General features: G+C 38.5%; 1 protein-coding gene across 1 annotated transcript in view; it reads right to left on the bottom strand.

Moving 5' to 3' along the window:
* Nucleotides 1-23570, bottom strand: part of RAB11FIP2 (RAB11 family interacting protein 2) — a 44749-nt gene extending 21179 nt beyond the window's left edge. The window contains exons 1-3 of the mRNA XM_008685016.2: nucleotides 22978-23570; nucleotides 16979-17421; nucleotides 15791-16259 (exon numbers count right to left, since the gene is read on the bottom strand). Of these exons, the coding sequence (XP_008683238.1) occupies nucleotides 15791-16259; nucleotides 16979-17421; nucleotides 22978-23330 (1265 nt within the window). The 5' untranslated portion in view covers nucleotides 23331-23570. The remainder of the gene's footprint in view (nucleotides 1-15790; nucleotides 16260-16978; nucleotides 17422-22977) is intronic.
* Nucleotides 23571-23883: the final 313 nt, after the last annotated feature.

Here is a 23883-nt window from a genome sequence, read left to right as displayed (position 1 = left end):
CTTTTTTTAGATATTGATTTATTTATTTGAGAGAGAGAGCACACACAGGGGGAGGGGCAGAGGGACAGGGAGAGAGTCTTAAGCAGACTCCGCGCTGAGTGAGGAGCCCAACGCGGGGCTCAATCTCATGACCCTGAGATCATGACCCAAGCCAAAACCAAGAGTCGGACACTTAACTGACTGCACCACCCAGGCTCCCCACTAAACATACTCTTACAATACAATCCAGGCACAATGACAACTGCACTCCATGGTATTTACCCGAAGTTGTTAAAAAATTATGTCCACACAAAAACCTGCACACAGAAGCTTTATTCATAACTGCCAAAACGTGGAAGCAACCAAAATGTTCTTCAGTAGGTGAATGAATAAACTGTAGTACATGCAAACAATGGAATATTATTCAGTGCTAAAGAAGAAATGGGCTACAAAGACATGGAGGAACTTTAGATACATACTACTGAGTGAAAGAAGCCAATCTGAAAAGGTGGGCTACGGACTGTATGATTCCAACTATATGACATTCTGGAAAAGGCAGAAAGTATGGAGACAGTAAAAAGATCAGTGGTTTTTGGGGTTTGGGGGAAGGGAGTGATCAACAGGCACAGTACATGGGACTTTTCAGGCAGTGAAAATGATTCTGCACAGGTGGACACATGTCATTATACATTTGTCCAAAACCAGAGAATGTACACCACCAAGAGTGAACCCTAATGTAAACTTTGGACTTTGTATAATTATGATATGTCATTATAAGTCCATCAATTATAACAAATGTACCACCCTGGTGGGAGTGTTGATAATGGCAGAGGCTATGCATGTGTGGGGGTGGGACACTTACAGGAACTCTCTTGTACTTTCTGCTCAGTTTTGCTGTGACGTAAAACTGCTCTAAAAATAATTTTGTTTGAAGTTTGTCTTTTGTGCATCTATCTTAATTCCTGGATTCCCCACCCATTCTGCTACAAATTACTTGAAGAAAGGAATGATATTTTATTAATCTTCTCAGTCCTGGCATCTGACCCCGTACCTAGAGCATGGCAGATGCTTAACAAATATACATTGAATACATCAATAGCCAGTGCTTAACAAAAATTTCTGAGAACTGGGCTAATAATTGACTGAGCAAATTGACGATAGGTCAATATAAGTTTTAACAACAAGATATCAAGTCCTCAAAGAGTAGAGGAAATCGTTTTTGCTGAGTAACAAAGATTAATTCTATCTACACCTTATAGTATATTAATGAAATGTTTTTCAGTTCTTTTTAAGACAGGAAGAATTATTCTGATATTTACAACTGCTAATATGAATTGAAATAAGTTTCAAATCAATTCAACTAGCCAGTTTATCCAGTTTACCAACCAGGTCTACCAGTTAAGGTTATTTGACCACAATACAGATTAATCTGAGATTTTTCTGGTAAATCCTGAAAACATTTATTCCACAAAAGCTCTATGTTAAAGGAGTTTAAAGAAATGTTCTTTAACGAGCCTCTTTATAAAAGCCCTAAAAAATAAAGTGTCCAAAGACAGATCCCACTAACAAACACAACCTGTAACATATTTCAGTTTTATTACACGTGCAAAACGGCTTAAGAGACAAGGTACAACTCAATATTGCTTCTTCCTTCTTTTTAGGAAAAGAAAAAAAAAAGTCAGCACAAATCAAATTGATGATATAATAAATTAAAATACTACATTCTCTCTCCTGGGACTGGGCACACACACTGAATACCTGAATGGCAAAACAAAACCTAACACATAAATGTCTATGGGGATTAACTGTAATTTACTTATTAATATTCTCACAGGATGTCTTTCATGAGATCTCATAGGCAAGACAATTAAAAATCGTGGTCAATGACACCAGAGATCATGGACAGCAAATTCAGAGTCATGAATAGGAATGACTATGTCACTGAAGAAGCCCTAAAACTTGACGACTTGAAGAGATCTATGAAGTTAAGGCATATTCCATCAAGAATATCATATTCAATCCAGTTTGACTTACCATTTTCTCCTAGTGAAGAAATGAAATAATTATTTTAAATACATTCCCAAATTTCCAAACAGAAGCCCTATGGCTTGTGTGATCAAGGCCAACCCAAGCACCTCAATCAGCCCTTTCCTGTGAGAGGCTGAAGGCCGAGGACAACCTGGGCACAGGGAACTCCTCCAAGAGGGGCGAGCAAGGCAAGTTGGCCCCGGGTCCCTTCGGCCAAGGTAAAGAAGGCCAGAGAGCCCACAAAATCCTGGGCCAAGAGCACTCCAAGCTGGCTCTGTACCTGGGATAAAGCCAAGTTCTGGAGAGGAAGCCATGGTGCACTCTGGTCACCAGGAAGGCCTCAGATGTTCAAGAACAGCCTGCAATGAGGCCCCTGACCAGAAAGCATCTGCTTCCCCAGCCCGTCATCTCTGCTGAGCCTTCAGGGAGGGGCTCCCAAGGCAGCCAGACTTATTGGGGCCCCTCCATTAGGTGACACAAACACCAGACTCCCGTGCATACTCCTTGGAAGCAGAGCTGCTGGGGTGACTGGGAGATTTCTGGCCACTCTACGCCCTTAGCTGAGAAGACCAGCCTTAAAACCCATTCTTGATGATCAAGCTGGTTTCACAGAGCCAAGAAATTATAAAATTTTGCTGGAAAAGAATATATAGTTTTGTAATGATTTTATTGGAAATTGCACATTATACTGTATCGTCAGCCAGCTTTTTTCTGAATGGTTATTTTTAAAAAACTAAGAATATTTTAAACACAGGCATCCACTCATTTTTGTAGAGTATACCTTGTCATATTTGCAAATTTCTGCTGCCACAGTAACTTCCCCATTGTCCTGTTCCTACAAGCTATATAAGTAAAATTACTTTTCACCGCAAACAGTTTTTATTCTGAAATCTAAAAATCACACTTAGAAACAAGGTCTCACTGGCATCTTTCTTTGATTTTGTTGAGTGTCTCCTTCCTATTCAGGCCCATACTATGTATGTATTACCTAAATCACTGTTCTCTGGGTGTCCCCAAAATTGGTTTTCCATCATATCACTCAGAGGCCAAAATATCTTTATACTTATTATAGAATTAGGTGCAAATTCTTCATTCTGGTGTGCTAAGTTCCCATTAACAAGGTCCAATTTCCACTACTACCTCCGACCTTAACAATTTCAGGTAGGCTGGGGTCCTAGATGGCCACTTAAAACACGCATTTTTAACGCACTGCCTGGTCTCATTTTAATCTCCATTCATAAAAGCACTTTCCTCTCTCTCTTCATAGATTCATCCTTTGAGACTCTGCCAATTCTACCTTTTCCATGACGCCTAGACTGCCTGACCTTACCCATTTAATCTCCTGTCATTTTTAGCTCTCTGAGCATTTACTAACTGCATCACCAATTAGGACAATTAATTACATATTTTGTATCTACCTGCCTGTGATCTAAAGACAGAGACATGGCCTGATGCATCTCTGTTTCTCAATATTAACAGAATTCTTATACGAGACAGGAGAGCAATGGCCATACCTTATTATCAAGTCCTAAAACCAACATCTTTTTTTAGAATGTCACCCTAATACATACTGTCTCCTTGTATTCTAAAGATAAAAGGCACAAAAGGTGACATTTTAAGACTCTACCCATCCCTATTATTCCATAAAATAAACTGACAGCAATACAAAAACACCTTACATTTAAATTTTGGTTGTAAGTATATTTTCTCTCAAGTGAGGAATATTTTTTAAAACTGGAATGACAGAATATTAAAAATGTAATTAATATTATTTCAGGCATATTAAAGAACCTTGAGTCCAGGGACTCCTCAAGCAGAATCTTATATTCTTGGTGAAAACCAGAGAGAAAAGGCGGCACTCTCCCTAACAAAGAAATGAAAGAAAGAGCCCACCTTCAAATCTTGGTTAGAAGGGATACACTAGTGCCTGTGTGAATTTCCTAAGGCAGACACCTTTTTCCCAAAGAGGACTCTGGAATGTTCTGAGGAGTCTTCCAGAAGTAGCATTCATCCTTCTTCTAATGATGGTTTTAACTATCTTTTTTAACAATTTAGTCTAAGCTCAGCCACGTGAGTTTAGAAAATTTTCATCATGATTTAAGGAAAAGCTAAAACTTAGCCGTCTACCCTTACTAGCGCTACGCAAGAATTTCTGAACGCAGGATTTTATAGCAATATTGATTATAATACCTTTGCCTTGTAGAGCAATAAAACAATTTTTCTACTTAATACAGGAAATATTTTACTTAATCTCAGTGTGGTTTAGTTTATCAAAGATTATTATTGAACATACATCTTGAAAGAAACTAGAAAAACTATCAAGTTTATTGTTTGCTGCCAAATGTACATATCCTCTACCGGTCAGTGAGAAACATGAGCTCCTAAATTCTACTTTAAGTTGAGAATACATTATTACTTGGAAATAATTTAACGTATTTAAAGGAAATATTACATGGTCTGTAAGACGCTGTGCAGCAAGGTCTTAGCGAGAGCTGCCGTCTCCAGGTTCACCCTGTGCCAAATCACCCTCCGCACTTCATGGGCTCGACACTGTTTCATCTCTTCTCGAACACCAAGGTTACCAAGGCTGTTATCCCATTTTACAGTTGAAAAAAATGAGGCTTAGAAAGGTTAAATAAGGTCATACAGATAACTATTCAACAGACTCAAGTCCAGACCTGAGTCCAAAATTTGAACTCAATACCTATCCTATACTTCCTTTAGAAATAGGCTACTATTACTATATTTATATTTTCGTGTTATATTATAACATCTTTGAGTGGAAGAAAGTAATCAAATATATATTCTGCATCAAGTATTAAATGATGTTCAGTGTGATTTCCATTTTTCATTTATTTGGGGCATTTTAACTTCTTCGAAAATGAAAAAATCTGTGTGAACCAAAATATACTGTATACCTCTAGTCAACAAAATATGTGATTAACCTGAACACCCCCATTCCCACTCCACGATCCGTAACAAAGAGGTCATTATACCTAATGCAGAGCCCCTGCAGGGCACTCACTAATTGGCTCGTTGGTAGCCTGAAGGAGCAAACATACTTCCTCAGGAACCACCAGACATGGAGTACAGCTCCATGACTCCAAATAAAAAAGAAATGGTAGAATTACCAAGTAGTGAGTAAAGAGCTAATGATACAAGAGTATATAGTCATTATTTATAAAATATTCCTTCAAAGTGCATCTTGCAATTTCTTAAAATAAGCTTTCGTGCTATTTACTGAAATATCTATCTATCCAATCATTCCTCAACTTATAAAATCATCTTCGATGGTCCAGAACAAGCTCAAAGGCCTCTTCCTTGAAGTAGCATTTCCCAATTTCTAGCAAAGTGTTCCTTTACCTTTTCTACAGTAAACTCTGTTCAACACAGTTCGTTCTGCCTGCAATATGGGTCACTGCTTACATGCTCCTCTCCCTAGCTTGCGTAGCTATGGGAACTTTAGTCCTCTATGAACTCTATCTTCAAGCCACCCACCCCAGCCCTGGTAGAGCTTCACATACATGTCTGTTAAAACAAATTTTAAAAACTGGCAATTCGAATTAAGCTTTACTCTAGGCCATTCTGAGTCACGTAACTGCTATTTAAGTGGTATTAGCACTTTTGTCAGAAAGATTTCTAAGGTTAAAATAAATACATAAAATACCTGATGTATGATACATTATATTTAATATACATATTTCTAGATCACATTTTAATATTTAATATTTATAATTATGTTATATGGTAATACTATAATATATTTAACACATCAAATCAAAGACAATAATATATCCTTAAAACGTTAAGTTCACAGAGACAAATGTCAAATGTCTGGATCTCAATATTCTTAGAAACTAGTTAAAGGTGTAAAAGGAAAATCATTCCATAATCAAATTAGTTGCTTTGTTTTCTATCGGCAGCAGCTGTTTAGAACACCCCTGCCACAGGCACCACGACGACCATTTATTACAATACAGAAACAATACACGTATTTCAAAAGTTAAAGCTTTATTGTTATGGCAAAAAGTAACCACAGGTGATAATGTAGTCACAGTGGCCCAAAAGGAAGTGTCCTAAACGTAGAAGGAAAAGTAGAGTTCACAGAAGTAGGGCTAAATATAAAAGAAACAGAAGTTATTCTCTTGTGCGAAACTAACAAAAGGGGTCCGACAGGGGCAAGATTTGGTAAAGCCAAAACCGCTGGAGAGAAATACATATAGTAATTACAATTCTAATGCATTAAATCCATAAGCAATTACAGAAATTTGCACTGTTGTGTTCAAAGAAGCCAAGTGTGTTTCAGTATTCAAAAACAAACTCTAAGAACTGTAATTAGTGTGCTGATTCTAACTTGCTTGTCTTCAACAACTCAAAACACATAATTTCTATCTCTAAAACAAAGTTCTAAAATAAACAAGACAGCACCTCATTTAAAAAAAAACAACAACAAAAAACAAAACTCAAACCTCTCCATCAAAACTAAACTGTCAACTTTGATTTAAAGACAACAGGCCTGACGTTGTTAATATAGATCTTCCTTGACTCACAGTGGGGTTACATCTCAATAAACCCATTGTAAATTGAAAATACTGTAAAATGAAAATGCATTTAATACCCCTAATCTACCAAACATCATTGCTGAGCCTAGTCTATCTTACAGGTGCTCAGAACACTTACATTAGGCTATAATTGGGCAAAATCACCTAATGCAAAACCTATTTTATAACAAAGTGGTGACTATCTCACGTAGTTTATTGAGTACTGTACTGAAAGTGAAAAACAAGATGGCTGGATGGGTACAGAATGGTTCTTAAGCGGGCTGCCCTGCGATCACGTGGCTGACTGCAAGCTGCGGATGCCGCTGCTGCCCCGCCTCACAGGGGAGAATCCCATGGCAGATCCCAGGCCCGGGAAAAGATCAAAATTCAAAATTCTGAAGTATGGTTTCTACTGAATGCCTATCACTTTACCACCATCGTAAAGCTGAAAATTTTAAGTTGAACGGTAGTTAAGTGGGGGACCGTCTGTACAGTTTTTACAATGCTGTGTTTCACCAAATTTAACACACTGATTAAAGACAGATCATTGGAATAATCCGTGTTGTTTCTTCTCCTTTACCGATCCTCCACCATTCCGACCTCCGCATACAAAAGGAACACATCTCCAAGATGTTCCCTTCTTTTCCATCCTCACTGTCAAGTAACCTCCATCAACTTTCACCTTCACAACCATACTAACTTTCTAACTAGTTTTCCTGCCCCAAGTCCTCCCCCTTCCCATTCCTGTCCCCACCAGACTCCCCCACCCTACAGGGCTATCTAAGAGGCTACTCTCATCATATCACAACCTAACTTAAAAATCTTCATGGTTCCCCAGTGCCTCTACAATGTCCAGTCCTTAGCGTGGAATGGTGACCTAATATTTACATGCCCGTTTCTATGAACACTAGGAGCAGGAATTTATATCCTAATAAACCTCTGATTTTCTCATATAGTAAATATTCCAAAAATAATGCAAATAAAAGTGTCATTTGATTATCAGATCTGAAATGCAGAAAAAATCATCTGGAAGGACTGGAGTAGTCACACGGAGGAGGCAATGGAATGAATCAGGAGACCTGCAAGGGCTTTCTTTTAATTCTTAATCTTCAAAGTATAGTATGTTTAAAATAAAGGTCTCCCGACTGTGGGAGTTTTCTGAACCAAAACTCAATTCGTACCCCAACAATTTTAAATTTATGCAGGAAATAACTATGCCAAATGTGTGAAATTGGGAATATCAAGTCTCAAACTAGAAAGTACCATAAGAGCATGAGTGGAGTTGTGCTTATCACATAAAAACTACACTGGTGAGGAACAGCCTCCTCTCTGGCCTAGATCCCGACAGCTTTTTTAAAGGGGATAAGGAAAGTATGGTCAATTTGGAATAGATAATTTTAGCCAACAGGCCACCAGTGAAAAAAAACCACAACAACAAATGTCTAAAATAATTTAGATTCATATAATTTATGTCTTTCCAATGTATTGTTCTCAAAATATTTAAGTTCATTAATGGCAATTAACAAAGATTATTAATCTACATGTAACAAGCTTGTCAGTTTGACAAAGAACTAATTTTCTCAAATTCTACCTTAAAAGTTAAAATCTACATATTGATTTGCACTGGGGTCACTGGAATATAATCTTAATACTTTCCTATCAGAAACCTCAGGAGGACTTACATACTATATCTTGTATTTGATCATATCATAACAACCTGTTCTCTTTAACTATTGGACTCGTTGTGTTATCCTGTGTCCAGTGCCTAAGAGCTCGTTAATTACCTAAACTATATCTCCATAGGTCTTGTTAATTACCCGTCTCCTGTCTCAGAGGACCTTGTTAATAACTTGTACAGTCTCTCTAAAGAGGTCCTAACAACACATTAAAATTAAAGATGCTTTTCTTTTAGCACCTGTCAAGTGCTGTAAATTGAGAAATTTTCACATCAGTTTATTAGCCTACAGTAGTTTTTGTGGATTTTTTTGGCTGATTTTCTTCTCTCACAAAATCTCTCTGTCTCTCAATCTCTCAACTCAAAATAATAATAATAACAACAACAACAACTTAGCAAAGTTTTGTCTTTTTTTGTTACAGAGCTTTTTTTGTTTTCAATTTTGAAGTCTATAAATATCAATTTGCATTAGTGAGTTAGCAAAAGGATGGCATGGTTGGTATCTGCAAGTTAACCCACTGGGAGATGTACCAATTAATGAGAGCTGTTATAATGAGTATTAGGGTGACAAAGGGTAAAAAAGTTTCCAGTAGTATCTGGGGAGTTTAGCATAAAAGTTCTAGTTAGTGTTAAGGGAACTAATCATATTGCATATTTCATGTTCCTAGTCACTGTTTCATTGGATACATTCTGCAAGTCCCTGGACACTAATGGATTCATGGCTCTAAAAATCATCTCAAAAGTTTTTGTTTTCTGTCTTGTAAATGAGGCCACAAATTTTCAGCTGTGTAAAAAGATTTATAGCCTGCCATGAATGAGAGGCAAAATTATCTTTAATATTAGACAAATATGAACAAAAAATAAATACTGCTATTAAAATAAACCTTGTACATGTTAAGGTTTATTATGCCAGAGACTAAGCTTTAAACTCACACAGGGGAAAAAAAGAAAAAGAAAGCGTCCATACAGAGCGTTATAAAAATGAAGGTTTTAAAACTATGAACAGGATCATTTCTTTTGGAACACTGGTTTACTCCAACTTTCTAAAATCAAAATGTAGGCCTACAGTAAACAGTCTTTTCTTCATGGACACCTTATATAATTTCATAATAATGACTACATGCTTATAAGCCTACGGTGATCTGTAAAAGTAGAAACACATTTAAATATACATTCTAGGTAACCAATATTTTGTAGCTTCTAAGAAAGGTATGATACAACCATAGATAGGAATTGATGAGTTAAGAAAAGAAAAGACAAAGGGAAAAAGGGAAGTAGGTCAACCTGATCCCAAAAGTAAAAGGCATACTGTCACGCAAAATTATAAAATATTAGTGATAGATAGCAGTTCTTGATCTTAGACACTATTTCTGTACTGTCCTAAAAAGTAACTGTTTCACCAGCTAAGCAACAAGCAGATTTTTTCCACAGTAAACACTGTAAATGAAAATATATGCATATATGCTCTAATAAAATCAGTAACACCAGGAATGGTATTACAAGACATACCATTAAGTTAACATAGAACAACTAGGAGTTTGCTATATGGTATTCACCACAATAAGGCAAAAAATAACGAAGGGAAAGCATGTTCTTTGTATGACTCACATAAGAAGAATATTCCCAAATCAAAATTCTCTGGTAAAAATACCTCCCATTAGTTCTTGCTCTCCAATGAGTTTCCTTTCTAAAATCAAACATCAACTCTTCATACAGAGTATGCTTATATTTTTGACTATATATATTTTTTTACATTTCAGAATAAGACATACACAACGAACTTTCTCCTTGTGCTAATGAATTCTCTTGACTGGGGGCGGTTCTCCAATCGTGAACTTTCTCGTGGAGCCTCAGAAGAACACACATCACAGAGTTTCTCTTCAAGTTATGATAGGTAGCGTATAAACACAGCATATTTTCTAAGTGTTCTCACTGCTGATGTCTAGGTTTTACCTGAACTCTGAGAAACAATTCACCCACAGATGCCACAAATATTAACTACTCAGACAGTTCTGTCTGGTCCTCAATGCCTAGCTTAATACAGATGTTTCTTAGCTATTCAGCCAAATCTTATACTCCTTTCCACACCCGTTTTAGTCTGGCTGACCTCCCTACTGCAGCTTCCACCCTACTTAGGGCCCTGTGAGCAAAGCGAATGTGACTAAGTCATCTATTCAACTGTGAGTTTACCAACAGAGCTCCAGATGTCTATTCATCAATTAGTACTTACTTAAGTCTTACGAAATACATGATGAAAGTGAGATCAGTGATTTTTAAACCTGAGAATCAGTGGGAAGTTTTTAAAATGTTGTTTTTCATTTCAGGGCCCATTCACACTAAAGATTCTAATTCGGTCTGAGATAGAACCCAACAAATTGTAGTTGAAAAGAAATCCCCAGGCGCCGCTGGAGATCAGCACTGAGGACACGCACTCATCCAGGTGCTGTGGGGCACCCACAAAACAAGATTCAGCATAGCTACTAAGAAGCTTAGATAGCTTCGTAAGGAAGACTAAGACCCAGACACAAGAGATATCCTAGAGCAGCTCTGTTCTATATCAGCAGAAATCCAAAGGGAAACACCATGTTCTTAAATCAAGAAAGAATTAAAGAGTTTTTAGCCTCCAGGACAGGCTCAGCACACTCAAATGAGTTAAGAGTGCATTCCAGGACTGAGCCAAGGAATGGGTACAGCAAGGCTTACAAGGGCCTTGGACGAGAGAGGTAAGGAAATTAACTTACCTAGAACAGAGAAATACGGAATAGTTAAAAGAAAAGTTGGAGAATCAAGAAAAACCTAAAGTACAGTAAGCCTTAAAAGTTAGAAGAGTTTGGATTTGGTGTTACAAATCAGTGGTTCTTAAACATTTTTGAACTTAAACTAGGCTTTTCAAACAGACTAAAGTTACCACGGCTCTTGTGCCCTAAATACTAAGTAATAATAATGCTAAGCATTGTGATAAATACATGCAAAAACCGCAGGTCACTTAATACTCTCAGGATGTCTCATTCAGATAAGGTTTAATCAGTTATGCGTGGTTAGGTGGCCTTCCACATGCACTCAGGGACCCAGGCTGCCCCTGTCTGACCATTCTGCCCTTCTCAAAGATCTCCATTCAGCCAGCCTGTGGCTCAGCAAACTATTTCAGTGAACTTTGCAGGCCACACAGTCTCTGTTACAACGACTCAACTCTACCACTATAGCACAAAAGTAACCACAGACCAGTGGCTAGGCTGTGCGCAGCTGCAACCTTATTTACAAACACAGGCAGCAAGCCAGATTTGGGCCCCCAGCCTTGTTTGCCAACCCCTAAGGTACGGAAGAAGAGAGGCGATACAGATGACTGCATAGGACGTTTTCACGGACCAGACCTGGACGTGGGAGACATCTCTTCCGCTAAGTCTTCAATAAGCCAGAACTTCGACACCTGTTCCCACCTAGCTAAGGGTCTAGCTGTGTCTCGGTTTAAAAAAGAAAAAAAAGAAAAGGAAAAAAAAAAAAGGACATCCTGTTGGCTGAACACACCCACCATTTCCACTTTCCACTGGAAGGCTACCTGGTGTTCAAGAAGAAATGGCTGTGAACATATTATTAAAAATGGCATAACAAACAGGGATTTTTTGTTTTTGGAAAATTATGTAACTGCTGATGCAAACAAGCATCCCTTTACAAACTGAGGGGCTAACCACACAACCCGTTAGTTGATACTGATGACGCCAAACTACCTGCGATTTACAATTAAAAGGCAAGAGAAGCTGCCCTTTGGAGACACAAACAACTCAATACCAATCATAAACTGATGAAACATTTCCCTGAAAATGGCAAGAATTCCAACTACACTTTCCAGCGCATGCGCAGTAGGAGCTGTGCAGCATGCCCAGCGTTAGACAGTATCCGGACTTTTTCGAACTGGCGTGGACCACAAACAACGCGGTGCCCTCACCACACCCAACTCAGCTTCTTCTGGGTCCATCGCCGGACGATTTCCTCACTGGCTGCACTGGGGCTGAGACATGACAGACTCTGGCCAAGGGGACAGCTGAAGAGGCGATGCACACCACGGCCACACATGACCCTCTCCCCCCTGCGGCATGACCCTGGAGGCCGCGTGGTAAATGGCGGCACCCCAAGAAGGAAGGAGCCGGGTTCCTGAATAACGGCGTGGAGCCGAATGACCGCACGGGACAAAACACCCACTTCCCTCTCCCAGTCATCGTGAATCAGGCGGCGACAACGGGTAACATGCTTTGACTGTGATAGGCCACTGAGATCTGGGGTTGTTTTTGAGAGCTGATAACCTACTTAACACAGAGTTCTTAAGAAACTCCAGAAATGTGCTATGTAGGGTCTGAATATTAAATTTCAAGAGCCCTTTGACACTCACTGAGATTCTGAATAATGCTCAGTTTCACATAAAAAGGCACGTATCTGCCATTGTGGATCTGTTTTCCATGTACCGGAAGATCTTCACAGCCCACACTGGGCTGGAAGGGGAGCCCAAAGGAATAAAAGCACATTTTAGGACATCGGTCTGCCATCCTATGTTCATTGATTCAAAAAATGATTTTTTCTAACACCTACTACCTACCAAGCATCAGGCTGGAGATGAAGGGTGGAAAGACGAATGAAATGCAGGCACTGCCCTCAAGTCGTTCCTGGTGGTGTGAGGGAGACCAGTGACCAGTGTATTAGTGAACAGTGGGATGCCCGTAAAAAGTAAGACTTAGGTAAGAAAAGGCTGCCCCACGAGGATCAACTACGTGTCCCTACAAGAGCAGGCAAGGCTTCAAACAAGAGGGGCAGGTAAGAGGAAAGAAACTGCGAATTAGTAAGTGCAGGGCAGCAAAGGGTTTCAAAGAACCCTGCTCTTTGCTGGAGTAACCCAACAAAAAGCCGAATTCCTTTCTTCTATCGGTTTTACGCAAGACTATTATAGGACCTATTCCAAGAACGGAACCCAAAGGTGGTATTTTTTGTGGTTTACAACGTGATTTCTTCAGCTGGATTTTACTTTTTCTTTACTAAGAAATAAAAACTCTGACTTCTAAGAAAGCTTTCCTTAGTACTTTCAAGTTTTTCGGAATAAAGAAAATTCTCCAGGTTTAATCACACCCTATCCACTTGCAGGGCAACAGCACAGCGCCCCTGCACCTGTGATCCCGGGTGAGCCGGCTCACTCACAAAGAACGCGATCCCGTTCCGCAGCCGCCTAGTTTACCCTTCACTTCGGTCAGCGCTCTCACAGACGTCACTCACAAGAGTCCGAGACTCCAAAGAGATCGACTTAGCACTACTGGAAAAAATAATCCGCAGCACATGTCCTAGTGATAGGGGTCTGGAGCTTCCAAAGTGCATGCGGTTGAGATGTGAATGCGAGAAATCGAAAATGTCTCCTGAAACTGACGGCTGATGTCGGCAGGAGAAACAGGAACACGCGGTTACGTCAAGACAAAACGACCTCGAGTGTATCCTCCCAAATCCCCCTCAACATCAGCTGCTTTCCAGAACTTTGAACTGTCCTCTCTTCCTAGATCGACTGATAGTCAATCCTTCTTTTTAACACTATGCATTAGCGCGACCCTTTAACTGCAAATGTCTTTACCACAAACACGGTTTGCGACACACAGAGGAAGAGTAACTTCCCAGGGACCTACGGATGTTGTTGTCCCCATCCTGGCATCCCAAAGAACACGAAGAAGAGAAAGACTTAAAAATGTAAAAATCTTGTTTTTCACACACTTCCAAGTATTTTATGCATTTACCAAGAAATAGCTCTAATTTGGCAGAAACAGCATTTGTACTCGAGCCACCCAAACAAAGCCGAAATCTGGCAAAATGCCACACTCACTTTTAAAACCCGTGGCAATCCATGTAAACAGCCCAAGTATAGGGCAATTAAAGGTTGGAGGATACTTATTTTTCTACATGCTGCCATGATTTACAAACTTTATTTTCTTACCACTTCCCATTTTTCTTGCTTTTCTTTGACTCTAAAATTTTATAAATTACCCAATCGCTAAGTTATCTCAGACAGTTGTTTTTAATTATCTTCCTGAAAAAAAAGTTTAGCAAAAGGGAGAAAAAGCAAATATATTTCTATTTACCTCTGTAATTCAGGACTTAAGACAACATGTGGAATATGCTATGTGAAATACCAAAATAAAATACCTGAGTAGCATTAACGAAACTATGGACTCTTCAATAAAACATTAATTTCACAGGATAAAATTGTATCTTTTGGATATAGTTTCTAAAGAAAATGAAACAATACTTTTTAAAGCCACAGCAAATATTTACTGCTAAGAGAAAATGAAAGAAATACACATCTCCCTGGAAAATGTCAAACGCACACCTGAACGCATCTTTAGTAGATCAGAAGACAGGCGGGAGAGCACCGTCTAAAAGGGTGCTTGTTAATACTATATTTTTTGTTTATGGTGGGACAAAACAAAGCCCTGTTTCTGAATAAAATATGCCACGACAGTATATAAAACATGGTAACAGCCACCATTCACAGGTCCCCTGTTTAGGTCCTGGCTTTGTACCATGAACTTGATTTATAATTTATCATCACCCAATCCTACCAAGCAGGTATTCTTTTCCTTGTTTCAAAGATGGAGACGATGGGGTTTATAGAGGTCACAGAGCTACTGCGTCAGGATTCCCACTCAGGTCGTTATTCTTTACGTTATTGCCTTGAGGAAAACTTCTACATTCCATGGCAAACACTCTACCCTGCTATTCCATAACTGCTTAGGATTCCAATAAATTCATCTTATTCTTTAAGTTTTCTTTAATCAGCTACTCCAGTGTTCACTTGTGCAAAATTCATAATCTCATTTAAAGTTATACAGTTCTAACTTGTACTAAGGAAGAAGGAAAGTACCATTATATATGTAACTGAGAACTCAGATTTTGAAAATCTAATCTTTATCATGATAGTGAGTATTCCTATGACCATAAGTCATCATACAGAAAACTCTTTGATATATTTTAGTACCCATAAGGGTCACAAAATTCCAGTAAACATTCACAAATAAAAGCTACTTCTAAATAGACATTTGATAAGGGTAGTTAACACCTACCATGAAAACCATTAATATTTAACCTAAGCCAGTATTTCTTAAAGAACAGCCCACGGGCTGCTATTGGTCCACTAATCCTCTCGAGAGAGCCCGTGAACTAATCCCTGGAAAATAATATCTAGAAACATAACATATCACCTAATTTCTGGCCTGAATTAACACCCAGTGGTGATTCACTCTCACCATGTCTCATCAAAAGCTATACCATTCTCTTCATAAGTTTCAGTGAGTTTCTGGCACACAGAAGTAGAAATAGACTAGGATAGGGATTAAGAATCTTTTATCCTTCCAAGATAAAAAGTTCAATTCCAAAGATGTATGTAACGTTGCCTGGTTCCATAATTAATTATAAAAATAAGATAAGAATTTTGTTCAAGTCAAATAAAAGGAATTTAAAACATTCCAGTATTTAAAAGGGATAGGTGATACTTTCAAGTACGATATTTTTCAAAATAGCACAACTTCCCCCATGTGAGGCTTACCTTGAAGATGGCATTATATTTGAAGCCCTGAATTTTGTTGTAAACGGATTAGTTGACTCATAATCAAAATAGTCCTGACGATTTTCACTAAATGCATTGGGTGATTTCAAGTCACAAGGGCTATCAGATCCCCCATTGTTAAGTTTATCAGATCTTCGGCTATCTTTTTTTCCAGTCACTCTTTCAAACAGGCTAACTTTCTCCCTTTTCTCTCTTTTATTTTCTTTTCTTACTTCAACTGATTTTGAAAATAAATTCATGCTGCTGTCCCATGATTCACTGCTTTCTTCAAATGGATTTTTCTTCCTTGGCAGTGTTGCAAATTTCTGGGGTAATGAAGCAGTCACATTTGTAAATGGGTCATTTTGTCTTCCGAAAGACGATTCACCTTCATCCACACTGCTGTCAGGTTGGTTCATTTTAGAAGTATCAAAGCTTAATGTTCTTCTGTGTGGAGATTTGAGACTTCCTGCAAACCATTTTGTAGTTAGTACATAATCAGTGACACATTACATCACACTACTTGACACATTCTGGGTGCACACTGCTGCTTTTAGAATGAGAGCAATTAGCTATTTAAAGATATTAACCTCTAAAATAATCAAGGAAAACAATCTTAAAATGGTAAAGTATAGCAGTCTCAAGTAGATAGGCTAATAATTAGCATATTGCTAGATAATCAGTAATTTACTCAGCTCAGAAAAAAACAATCACACAAACAAACTATAATGTCAAAACCAGAGGTTCTGGTGGGCATAATGGTGCTACAAATTCTCAAAGACTTTTTTCATCATTAGCATTAAATATACTTCGCTACTTCTGAACATACAAGATTTTTTTTCTAGGAACTTTCTGATTAAATGGAAGATTTATTTATGCTTCAGGCTTTCAAGACCAAAGAAACAGCAATTAAAAAAAAAAAAAAAAAAGACACCAGGCCATGAAAAGCAACTGGGACTCATTTCTGTTATCATTCAATAATATAAAGAGAATGCTGAATACAGACAAGTTCTGCCTTTCACAAACTTACCAATTTTGAGCATACTCGGCACTCAATGAAGAGTTGATGACTAAACTTAGAAACTATCAAGAAATTGCAATTTTTATTTTCTAACTTTATAAGTTAGACTTTAAAACTTAAAATGGTAGTTCGGATCACTAAGGATACAATTAGAAAGTGTCACTTACCACTTTCCGGAACTGCTCCAAAGGAATCTATCTGCCGTCCAAGAGGATGTGTTTGACCAATGGTGCCAGACTTCAGTTTCTCAGAAGATAGGTGGGTCCCAGTTAAATCAGACATCGAATGTGCTGAAGAGAGTCGCTGAGGACCCAAAAGGAAAGGCTTTTTCGGTTTGGATTTCATCTGTATTTCACCACTTGAAAATTCAGTATTGGCATCGGGTATGTGAGAACTTGGAATGATTGCAGAAGACGTATCAGAAAATGTCCCATCATTTTTTCTACCTTTCATCTTATCTTTTAATTTTGCAAAAGGAGATCTTGTTTTGTCCTTCATTGATAAGTCAAACATACTTGCTGTCATATTGTTCCTCATGAACTGAATATTGACCTTTATCTCACCCCTGTTTTTGGCTCTTTTTCCTTGTTTGGATTCTAATCTAAACCACCTTAAAGAGAAGGAAAAAACCGGGTTGTAACACGTCATGAAGAGAGGATATAAGCTTGTTACATACAAATAGCTTTTTAGGTTAAGCTAATACACATCAAGGCAATCTAAGCACGATAGCTATGATGGGTCCATCTGACGTAAGTGTTGCTAGTGGCCTAAGAACATTTGTTAATGTTAAAAGACACTAAGATAAAGATTATGAAAGAATTCATCAATACACTACTCTTGAGCACTATACAATAATGATCACATTTTTAATAATTAAATATTTAACCCGTTTTTCTCCTGGAAAAACTACTGAAGGAATTTTGTTAACATCGGAGACCACTGCATTATATAGTTTGCTAACTGTGAAAATTACATAAGATGTGATTTAGATTCATATAAAGTGGGTCAAAGCCTTCCGCTGAATATGAAAAAATGAGGAAAATGTAGGAAGTGACAAAGTCATAAATCCTGTAAAGTTTTTGAAAAAGCAAGCTTAAATGCTTCCTGATAGAATCTATTTGCTTCCTTTACTATTGCTACTGTAACAATACCAAAGAAAAAGTATTTTAATTGGAAGCCAAATCTTATGCTTTTAGTCGGTTCGCTGGATTGCACTGCCCATTGTCAAATGATGTTACAGTAGTCCCCCTTAACCACGGTTTCGCTTTCCACGGCTTCAGTTACGAGCGGTCAACCGTGTTCTGGAAGCAGATGATCCTCCATCTGACATATCCTCAGAAGGTCAGTGGTAGGCTAATGCGAGGTCACAAAGCCTACGTCATTCACCCCACTTCATCTCAATATGGAGGTATTTTATCATCTCACATCATCACAAGAAGGGTGAGTACAGGACAATAAGACCACATTTGCATTACTTTTATTATAGTATATAACTGTTCTATTATACTATTGATCTCTTACTGTGCCTAATTTATAAATTAAACTTTATCACAAACCTACGATTGGGTACTAGCCACAGTTTCATGCACCCACTGGGGGTCTTGGAACGTATCCCCGTGGATATGAGGGGGCTACTGTGTAAGAAGCAAAGTTTATTTTGGTTTTGTTCATATTTTTATCCATGAGAAAGTCTCTGGTGGTCACTGTAACAAGTAGTTATTCTACAGGGAAAAGAGCAGAAGAAAAAAAAATTGCAAAATCAAGCCTAGACGAGAGTTTCTACAGTGTTTTCACATTACTTAACAATGAAGCATAACCTGCAGACAGGTTATTACTTAAACACAGCTCTAATCAAGTGTGACAAATTTTCTTAGCTACAAAGGAACTCTGATCTAATTTTACATTAGTACTTTCTCTCCTTGTTACCAGGAAGATACGCCAGAAACAGCTTATGTTTACTATCCATCAGGTGGGATGGATGGTTCATGGGTCTTTCCAGGTAGGAGAAAAATTGGCATACAACATCCACACCAGTTCCATCTCAGCAAGTAACACACAAGAGAAACATTTTCTCCATTCATTTGAAGCAATTCAATCAATTAAGATCTAGTTACATCAAAGCAAGCAGTTTTTTAAAAATAAAATATTTTATAATAGGAAGCATTACCCCCACGACCCTACATTGAGAAAAGCCCTTGAAGCAAAGAGTGAAATCTGAAGATACAGGAACTAGAAACAAGAAATGACAGCAATAAACTCTTGTGGAATAGAGAACCTTGAACAAGACAAAATTCAGCACTTGAAAAGCAAGGTTGTACACCCAGTTATTAATTCCCAGTTCTGGAAAACAAAGCCATTTTCAATGGGGCAGAAATGCTTCTGATGGTTGGTACATGCGAAATATTCCGTAACATCTAGGCTTCACACAAAATAAGTGAATATACTTTGCAAGAAGGGTACCAAAAACAAAATACCTAAGCATGTCCTCTTTCATGTATATAACAAATCAAAGCCCAAATCTGAGAAAAAAAATAAACCAATAACCCAAGAGATGGTAGGAGGTGAGAGTAACCAAAACTCATTGACTTTCAGAAACAAGACCAAATCAATCATCTACTTTTAACATCCATTTTTCACAGATGAGGGAATTGAGGCACAAAGGCTAAGTAACATCCCAATGTCAGATTAAAGTCAATAAGGAAAATATCCAAGTTGATGAATAACATCTGCATGAAAATCGAAGTTCTTTACTATTTGATGAACCACATATGTTAATAAGGTTCAAGGCAGGGCTGGCCATGTGTTACGGGATGCTGTGTTCAATCAGGAGGCAGCGACAACCAAGGAGCAAGGCAACGCAAGGTTTTCTCCCGATAAACAGTAAGCTCCTTGAAGGCAGTCTGCCCTGCACTCAGTAAATGTTTATTGAATATTTTTTTCTAAAACTATACTCTTAACACTACCAAGCTACAATTCTCTGTGTGTGCTGCGCCATTTTGTTTTATGATAGGGAACACTACTCGGGTAAGCTTTAAGAATCAAGCAAGTCAGTATTTGAAGACAAACTCTAAATACAGTGTATTTTCCAGCCTATCCCCACCCTTCAAAAACAGAAAAAAAAAACTGCAAAGAACTTTTAACAAATATATAAAACTTAAAATTTAGGCATGACAAATCACTTTAGCTGCTTTGTTTTGAAAGTGATATAATGGGGAAATCTTAATGAGACCTTCAAGAATCATTCCAGAGATAGCACTTAGTTTCCCAGGCTTGAAAAAGATAAAATGAAGACACAGCGTTTGGGGCTTAGTGGATTAATGCTGATTTTTTTTTTTCACCTCTGGAGTCCTGTTTTTAAACCGAATATGGCCTCTGTTCAATTTTTAGTGGGCACAGGTCCATGTTCAAAAACCACCACACATGTGGGAACTATTCCCAAGCAATTGGTGCTGTGTGGTCAGAAACGGGACAAGATTGGCAGGAAGGGTGCCAGAGGCCAGGACACAGGTGCACTGCAGAGACTCACACAAAAGTCCTAAAATCTGCATGTGTTTGAGTCATACCTAACTCTAGGGACTCAGATTGTTATTACTTTTCATGAGCATTAAAAAAAAAAAAAAAAAGTCAACATCACCCATTCCTGTTGTAAAAAAATCAATAGATATTACATAACAGTATGAACGATTTTACCATTCTATTATTAAACACTGTATTATTTCCTTAAATCTCCTGCCAGAACCAACCCAGACACCCATAAACGTGGGAGATACAGAAGTTCTCTTTCCATGCCCCACTCAAAATGTTCTGGCTCAGGCCCTTTCCTTCTCCTTTTAAAAGAAAAAAAAAAAGGCATTTAATTTCAGATTATAAAAATAAGTAAAGTAATAGTTTTAGCCATCACACTTCTTTGCCTATCATGACACAACTGGAAGACAAGCTGTAAATACTTGTCCTCAGTGTCAAGAGTATAAAGTGTCACACCCAGCAGTTTCATGGGACTTCTAAATCAGCTGGTAGCCTTCATCACTCATACCGGTTTTCTAAAAAGCACTTGGGGATATGCGGACAAGGCTCAGGACTGTGCAGAATATTAAATATCTTTCTTGCAATACACCAGTGGCTCAAGTTCATCTCGTTCTGTGCCACATGCACAGCTGTGCTGGAAAAGGAAGCTATTAAATATATTAAAAAACTAGAAATATTACCAATAAAGATATCTCATCAAATATGTGGTCCTCATTTATCCACAATGAAAATGGGATTTAATAACATCTGAAAATCACTTTGCATGCAATAACATCACAAGTCCTGTTGAGAACATTTAAAAGCATTTTCCCCCTGAAAGTTCTAATCAATTTTATATAGTAGCCAATAGAGAATTTCCGTAAGGAGACCACAATAGCAGATTGTTGCTTACGGCCAAATATACTGTCATTCAGATGCTGCCAAAGATAAGGAGTAAAACAAGAAGGAATTTTAAAAGCTCATTTCACCCTCTGAATCTCTGGGTTCACAGTTGGGCCTACTTTCACTCGGAAAATTTAGATTTCAGAGAAGGCCTGTAATAGGTCACTCATTAACATAAAAAGTACCAAACAACACAGCATAAAATTTGCAGTTACAATATACTTAAAAGTTTACATTCAAAACACTTGAAATATTAGAGTGTCATCCAAAATTGGTGATTTGAAGAAAATTATTTGGTGATTATCCATTTTTCAGTTTCAATTTGATGAAGAACTCCTCAGAGGAAACAATGCCATTTTGTAGGTAACAGTCATCAAAAATCATCGGTATATATTCAACTTCACATTTTTTAAACTTTTCTCTCCTTTTTCTTAAAATATTGTTATCTCCTAATTAAATATTTACCATTTTTCCTCTTGCATTCCTAGTACTTCTTATCTCTCTACCCTTTTACCCTTCATGTATTAAATCTTACACGAAGTCTTAATTAAAAAAAATGTAATAAAAAGAAAAAACTCTAATCAAGAGAAACTTGCAGGAAGATGTGCGGAAAGTAATAAGACACACTTGCTCTAAAATACAAGAAATTAACATGAACTTCAAGAAAGTTACCATTATCAAAAGTTTTTAAAAGGGCAAATAAATTTCAGTTATGACTGAAAAAAACACCAAAGCTGCTTTGGAAACTTGAAGTCCTCTTATAAATTCAACCTATATTTTTCTCTCATTAATTCCATTAATCTTAAGGTTCTCTCAAATCGGAGTAATTGTAAGTTTAAGGAAGGGTGAATATACCTATCTCTGAAAACATATTATTTTTCAACTTAAGACATAATATCCAACTGCTAATTTATATTATTCTTTTTTAAATGAGAATATATCTATCCTAAGCTTGAAAGCCGTAGGTCAAAGGTCATATTTGTAGTGAAGATGTCATTAAATCACTTCATCACAGAGAACTGAATCACTGTCTCCAATCTGAGAGCATTTAACGTAGTCTAAACACGCTGGCTTTACAAAACTAATTCTGAAGTAATACACTAACTCCAATTCATTGTAAATTCACAGAAAAATGTTAGCGTGTATTCAAGGTTAAGAATGTTTGTACACACTTTTAAATTTTTTTTCTTTTAACAGCTTTAGACTCCATCAAGATGTACTGACCCTGAAAGATGGCTGAGCTAAAATAAAGGCCAACTTGTGTTTGTAAAGCTGCAATGAAACACTGAGCTCTAAATTTGGTAGTTTATCTTTTGACAGATTCAGAGTTCAATAGGAGACCTTATATTGGTAGATTTAATTTTCTGATGTCCCATTTCCTGGCAAACTGTAATGCTTAATGATCATAACAATTTGAACATATGTTAAGTTTCAGTTGATTAACACTGTGATCCAGTCCTCTTATAAGTAGTGAAACAACGTCAGTTTATTTAAAATTCAGCGCAAAATATTCAATTATTTAAGATGCTTACCTTAAACAAAAATGAGAGAGTAATGGATCATTAATGCCTCCACTTAAAAAATATTTCTTTCACAAGGGCTATTTTTACTTCTGATTCGTGCAGATATGGTGCTTAAAACTAGGTCATATTTCAATCCAAAAAACCAATGCCCCAACTATACAAATAATTTCCAAGAACAGAATATCCATAAATAAGATATAATCTCCCCCAAATTCAAAATAAATTACATAACTTACTCTGTTTTCCTTCTTTGTTTGTCCTCAAAGATGTCATTGAGATTGATTGCCACCTGCCCTAAAAACTTATCCAGACCCACCAGGGACCTGTGCATAACTATGAGGAAAAGAATGTATTTCTCTGGATTCCCCTGCATCAGCAATCCAGGTAGCTCAAAAGAGGCCTCTTCCTTCCAGACTGGCTCAAGGGTTTTCTCAGCTACAGAGGTGGAGTACTTTTCCTTGCCCAGCTGAATTATAGTGTATGTGTCATTGGTGCCACTTTTGCCTTTTGGCTTAAGATCTTTGGCTTGGAGCACTGTGACCTGCACGTGGGTAGGAAACCACTTTTGGGCTTGCTCGGACAGCATCATTCTGTCCTTTTTCTCTGCACCGAGTTCTCAAAGCGCAGGCAGTGCCCCTCCCGGAGGGAGAGCCTAATTCCTTAATCACTGCATCCTAAGAACACTTAACGGCGACGGGCAAACTCACAGCTGCCCAACTTCCCCAGGGCTCGCTGTCAAGCGCCTCTCTGGGGCAGCCCGGGGGCACGGCTGTTCTGGGGGTGCCCTCTCCGCTGCAGAAGCCCAGGGGCCCACCATTCCCTGGCCGCGCCGCCCAGGCCTCCGCGCGGACCCCCGCGCCTGGCGTCCGCACCTTCACGCGCCGCCGGCCGCGGGGACGGGCCCTGGGCGGCGGCGGGCGGCTCCCTGGCCTGTGGACAGGTGAGGCCTGGCCGCCAGGGCCCCGCGGAGGGCTGCGGGGATGGGAGGGCGCCCCCCGCCCGGCCGACTAGAGCTCGCCCGCCCAAACTCGCAGCCCCCGGCCCCACGCCTGCCTCCTCGCGGCCGGGCCGCCCTCGCCTCCTCCGCGCTTCCCGCCCGCCCGCGCTGGTCGGCGGGCCGGGCCCGGCTCCTCCTTCCGACC

Source organism: Ursus maritimus, unplaced genomic scaffold (genome assembly GCF_017311325.1).
Source record: "Ursus maritimus isolate PB19 unplaced genomic scaffold, ASM1731132v1 scaffold_7, whole genome shotgun sequence".
NCBI lineage: Eukaryota > Metazoa > Chordata > Mammalia > Carnivora > Ursidae > Ursus > Ursus maritimus.
The sequence above is the reverse complement of the archived record's forward strand: the minus strand, read 5'-3'. Positions and strand labels throughout refer to the sequence as shown.